Below are 5,793 nucleotides of genomic sequence, written 5' to 3' on the forward strand. Positions count from 1 at the left end.
TTTCCATTCCGATTGTGTTTTTTGTTCCCAAGTTTAGGACTTTGATTTTAGTTATGAAGACGATTTACATGATTAAGATATCATCAATTTAAAGAAACAAGGAAAGAAGGAATTGTACTAATATTGTGTGATTGTGCAGGGTCATGCTTTGGAGCCAAAGGTCAATACTTTAATGGAAGATTGAGCCCAGAACATGAGGTGGAGCTGTTAGAATGTATGGCATTAAAAGATATAGTTGTATGGACCAATTCAATGGAGATGGAGAAAGTCTTTTTTTGAATTTGACAATGAAAATCTAGTAAAGTCTATCAAGGAATCATATCCTTGTGTTCATTAGACAAATCATAATTTTATTTTAGATATATAGATATTTTTTCAAGACAATCCATTATGAGTATGTCAGTCAGTATCTAGAGATAAAAATGGAGCTGCACATGAAATTGCTAAGAAGGCTAGGATTAGTTTCTCTAGTTTACGTCGTGCAAGCGAACCTCGAATAATTCGCTCTGAGGATCGGGTGGCGACCGAGTCGACTCACACCGAAAATCGTTTTTTTAATTCTTATGATTATGTGAATTTTAATCTTCTCCTTTTGATTTCTCATGTTTATCAATCTTCTCTTCTTTCTGTTTTGATATATGGTTGTGGAATCTATCTATTATTCCTATTTCATTAGTCTTGTTAATTTTAGGTTTTAGTTTTTTTGAACATTCATTTTTCTCTCAGTCTAATCTTTCTAATGGGTTTGTAATTTTTCAGATCTCTGATCAATCATTCTGTGGGTAAACCAGTGGTGGAAGAAGCATGATTCTTGCAGTTGATAAAACAACAGTGATATGGCCAGCAGTGGTGCTAACCATCTTCTTTGTGATAATGGTACAAATTAGTAGTTTAGAAGGCTGTTTGAATCTATCCAAGCAAGTTCCTTCATCAAAAAAGCTTTACAATCCAAGTAAGGATACAATTCTTCATCAAGTTCAAGCTGTTCAATCTTATTTTCATTACGAACATTACCATCTTCGACTAGTATCTCCTTTTAGTAAACTAAACCAGAAAATTCAAAAAAAGTTGGCTCTCAATCTTCAGTCAATTATCTCTCGAGATTCTAGCAATAGATTTAGAGGAAATCAATCTTATAATTTGTTTCCTTTTTATTCTGTTTCTAGAAAAATTCTCCTCCGATTTCTTGGAACTGCTTATGGTTACAAAATAAACCCTTTGTTATTCCCATATAAAATCGAATTTAGGGTTTCCCATTATAAAAGATCCCCTACAAATTTATATAATTCTTTCAATACACATCTCAGAACTCATTGGTATATTTATACTGAGAAAAATATTGCAGAATTACAAGTTAAAAATGTTTTTAGAAAGATTCCGATTATCCACACTGCAAGGAAAACAATGTCTTCTGAACAAGGTGATCGTATCAATCTTCTGTCAAGACAACTAAGGAATGCAAACATCGATTTATCTGCTAACCAAAGAAGAACAGTGGGTTCACCTCAACTTATCAATGATGCTACTGATCAATGGAATTTTGGTATCTTAAGAAAGTTGAAAGAGAAAACAAAGATGAAGATGAGAGTTATAAGAGCGGAACTTAATTCTTTATGGGGAAAATATCCTAATAAGGAAATCAGGGTTATGGGTCACAATCTGCCTCTGATCAGGTTGAAAAATGATGCTGAGAGAGATGAAGTCATCGCAAATGGTCCTTGGCTAATTGATGGAGTTCTTTTTCATATTTAGAAGTATTACAATCATATTCCTCTAAGTGATTATACTTTTGATAAACAAATTTTCACATTGCAGTTCAAATACCTAAAGCTTGAGCATATGAATGTCGCTGTCATTGATGAAACAATCAGTTTTATTGGTAAGAAGATATCTACTAAGCCAAGGAACTATAAACCTCATGTAGGAACCACTGTTAAAGCGAGGATTTAAATTTATTTGAACAAGTCTCTATATAGAGGTGGTTGGTGGAAGAATGTAAATGTAGAAGATGTGTGGATCAGATATCACTGGGAGCTGTAACCAAAGAATATCTGTCCAAAATGTTTTGTTATTGACCATGATGATGAAAAGTGTGAGTACACCTCTCACTTACTTTACTTGGACTCACTTACTGCTGCTGAGTATGAAGCTCTACTCAAGGAAGATAGTGAAGCTAATAAAGAGAATGAAGGAAGTACTTCAGCTAATTATATGGAAGAAGAACAAGTGGATGAAGGATGATAAATTCTACTCTTAATATGGAGCCATCTATGAATCCCCACAACATTCATGTTCAACCACCTGCAATTACGCAAGGACATGATACTACTAATATTTACCATCAACACATCTCTATGATGGAATCGGATGATTCAACTGCAACAAATTCTGCTCCCATGAATGATTGTGTTAGAGACTCTTCTCAGGTATTCAAAACAACCCTTATTTCTTTTAATCTTTCTAGCAATTTTATTTATTTCTTTCTCAAAATGAGAATTTTATGCTGGAATGTTCAAGGTTTAGGCAAGAAATTTACAAAAGACAAACTGCATGTTTTAATCAAAAAGCAATCACCTGATGTTTTGTTCTTAACTGAAACAAAAATGGATACAAATAGAATGATTGACTTTGATAAATCTTTAAATTTTACTAATTATGATTGCATAGACAGAGTAGGACTTTCCGGTGGTCTCCTCTAATTATGGAAGGAAGGTTTTCAATGTTCTGTCCATGGAAAATCTAATAATATCATTAATGTCCTTGCTAGTTTACATCCTGCAAAACAAAATGTCTTAATTTCTTTCATGTATGTCTCTACCTACTCTGATATTAAGAAAATACAATGGGATGTCATGTCGATTATTAGTGATAACATTATGCAACCTTGGATTGTAATTGGAGACCTTAATGTTCACCTTCATACTTTGGATTCCAGTACTTCAGTCTCTCAAGATGATAAATTTGTTCAACAAAAAATAAATGATTGTGGTCTAATGGATTTAGGTTATATTGGTAGAGATTTTACTTGGTCTAGTAATAAGATTGGCACTGTAATTAGTATTTCTAGAATTGACATGGCCTTGGGTAATCAACAGTGGTGTTTTCATTTCCCCAATGCTAGATTGTATCATCTTGTTCAAGCTGGATCTGATCACTATCCTATAATGCTACAAACTGATAAAACCACTGAAAATCTATGGAGACCTTTTAAATTCTTTGCTATGTGGCTTAAACATGCTGGCTTTAAAAATCAACTGAAAATTTCTTGGAATACTAATACTAGAGGTTCTCCTGGTCATATATTGATTGAAAAACATATCTATACTAGAAAAAGGCTTTCTTATTGGAATAAGATTGACTTTGGTGATATTGATAGTAATATTAATGCTCTTCAGGATCAACTCCTTAGACTTCAGAATGAACCAGTCTCTATTACTCGGCATAACTGTCTTAGCGATACCAATAAGCAACTAGAAATGTGGTTTGATATTAAAACTGAATTCTATAAGCAAAAATCTGGAGATAAATTCATAGTTGATATGGATAATAATTCTAGATATTTTCACACTCTAGCTAATAGAAGAATGTTTAGGAAAAACATTGGTTGCTTATATGATGTTCATGGTACTTGGTATGATAATAGAGAGGATATTGTTAACATCCTTATTTCTCACTTTATCTCAGTTAGTTGCTCTGTTATAAATCAAATACATGATGAGGTTTTTGCTATTATTCCCACTGTCATTATTAATGAGTTATTTGAGTTTATTTTACCAGAATTCCAACTGTTGATGATGTTTTTCAAATAGTGAAAGATATGGCCTCTTGGTGTTCCCCAGGCCCAGATGGCTTTCAAGATGGTTTCTACCATGTTAATTGGGACATTGTTGGTAATGATATAGTTCAGGATGTTCAGAGTTTCTTTATTTCTGGTTACATGCCTAGGGAGTTTAATAAGACTTACCTTTCTTTGATTCCTAAAGCTGACAATGCCAATTATCCTGCTGATTTTAGACCTATAAGCTTATGCAATACTACCTATAAAATTATCTCTAAAATCCTTGCAAATAGAATAAAACCTTATCTAGAAAAGTATCTCACCTTTTCAATCATCTTTTGTCCCAGGTAGAGCTATACAAGATAATATAATCATTGCTCACGAAATTATTCATACAATGAAACATAAAGAAGGTAACACTGGTAGTATGGCTCTGAAATTGGATTTATCCAAAGCTTTTAATGTCCTTTTATTTTAGGAATGCTCAGAAACCTTGGTTTTCCTGAGAAATTCTGTAAGTACATTGAACAATGTATTTCTACAACAGAAATCTCTATCCTTCTTAATGGTTCTCCTAATAGTGCTTATAGTCCTACTAGAGGTCTAAGACAGGGGGATCCTCTATCCTCCTATCTCTTTATAATAGCCATTGACTATTTATCTAGACTCCTTGTTAATGCTACCACTAATCATGTTATTACTGGTGTCAAAGCTGCTAGAAATACCCCTGCAATTACTCATCTTCGTTTTGCAGATGACATTCTCATTTTTACTAAAGCTGATAGACACAATACCACAGGTATTCTTAATACACTCAACCAATTTGGTAACATCTCAGGTTAGTTATTGAACTTAAATAAGTCTAGTGTCTATTTTAGTAAAAATATGTGTCCCGCTGCTAAACATGATCTTACAAGTGCTCTTGGTATGATTAAAATGCAGGAAAATGACAAATATCTAGGTGTTACTCTTCTGATAGGCAAAGATAAATCAAAAGCTTTTAAACCTCTAATTCAGAGTTTTAATGCTAGGTTATTCCTTGGAAAGGAAAAAATATGAACTATGCTGCTAGATCTACTATGGTCAAACAGGTTCTAAATGCTTTAACTACTCATCAAATGAGTGTTTTTAGAGTCCCTAAAAACGCCATAGCTAAACTAGACACCATTCAAAGACAGTTCTGGTGGGGTAAAGATGGTAGTCATAGAGGAATTTACTTTATTGGTTGTGATAGATTACAGATTCCAAAGGCTCTGGGAGGCCTTGGATTTAGGAATCTAGAACATCTTAATACTGTTGTACTGACTAAAATTGCTTGGAATGCCTGTAATCATGATTCTTCTCTTTGTTACCAAATTCTCAGGTCTAAATACTCTAGAAATTGTAGTATTCTTCATGTAGATAAACTTAAAGATGAGAGTTCTTGGATTCGGAGAAGCATTTACTCAGGCCTTGAAGTAGTTCAGCAGCACACTAGGTGGTTAGTGAGATGTGGTACTAAAATCAATATTTGGCTAGATTGTTGGGTTAGTGGTTTGAATAGCCCACCTGTTCCTGTAGTTGGATCGACTATCTTTAATAACTTTACTCATGTCTGTGATTTATTCCATCCTGGTTCCAGAACATGGGATATTAACACTGTTAATACTCTTTTTTCTCAAGAATGTTCTAATATTATTCTCAGTATGAGAATTCCTAACTCTGGCACTGATAAAATGATATGGATGCCAGATAGAAAACGTAAGTTCTCTGTTAAGAATGCCTACAACATTATCTGTGCTACTAATGTTAATACAATTGTTGCAGGTACCTCTATACCTTCTGAAGTCTGGAAAAATTTGTGGAAATTCAAAGTTCCACATAAAATTCAAATTTTTATCTGGAAATGTCTAAAGCAAATAGTTCCTGTGAAAACTAGAATTGCTAGGTATAAACAGGGTATAAAAACTCAATGTAGCTTCTGCAAAAACAGTGAGGAAACCATAAATCACATTTTTATGGAATGCAACTATAGT

The 5,793-nt window shown here is 33.4% G+C and overlaps 1 protein-coding gene across 1 annotated transcript; it reads left to right on the top strand.

Moving 5' to 3' along the window:
• Positions 1–2,258: 2,258 nt before the first annotated feature.
• On the top strand, positions 2,259–4,728 carry LOC113290370. The gene is made up of 6 exons (XM_026539979.1): positions 2,259–2,426; positions 2,709–3,624; positions 3,840–4,028; positions 4,126–4,191; positions 4,326–4,616; positions 4,721–4,728. Exons 1-6 carry the CDS (start codon positions 2,259–2,261, stop codon positions 4,726–4,728), a joined length of 1,638 nt encoding a protein of 545 aa, XP_026395764.1.
• Positions 4,729–5,793: the final 1,065 nt, after the last annotated feature.

The sequence above is a fragment of the Papaver somniferum genome, chromosome 6 (assembly GCF_003573695.1).
Source record: "Papaver somniferum cultivar HN1 chromosome 6, ASM357369v1, whole genome shotgun sequence".
In the NCBI taxonomy this organism is placed as follows: domain Eukaryota; kingdom Viridiplantae; phylum Streptophyta; class Magnoliopsida; order Ranunculales; family Papaveraceae; genus Papaver; species Papaver somniferum.

What these genes read in the sequence shown, in the direction of transcription:
- LOC113290370 (XM_026539979.1), top strand. Translation starts at nt 2,259, where the DNA reads ATGGAGCCATCTATGAATCCCCACAACATTCATGTTCAACCACCTGCA. An exon ending in TTTTAGACCTATAAGCTTAT is followed by an intron (nt 4,029 to 4,125) that starts GCAATACTACCT and finishes CTTTTGTCCCAG; the next exon opens with GTAGAGCTATACAAGATAAT. An exon ending in TACAATGAAACATAAAGAAG is followed by an intron (nt 4,192 to 4,325) that starts GTAACACTGGTA and finishes TTTCTACAACAG; the next exon opens with AAATCTCTATCCTTCTTAAT.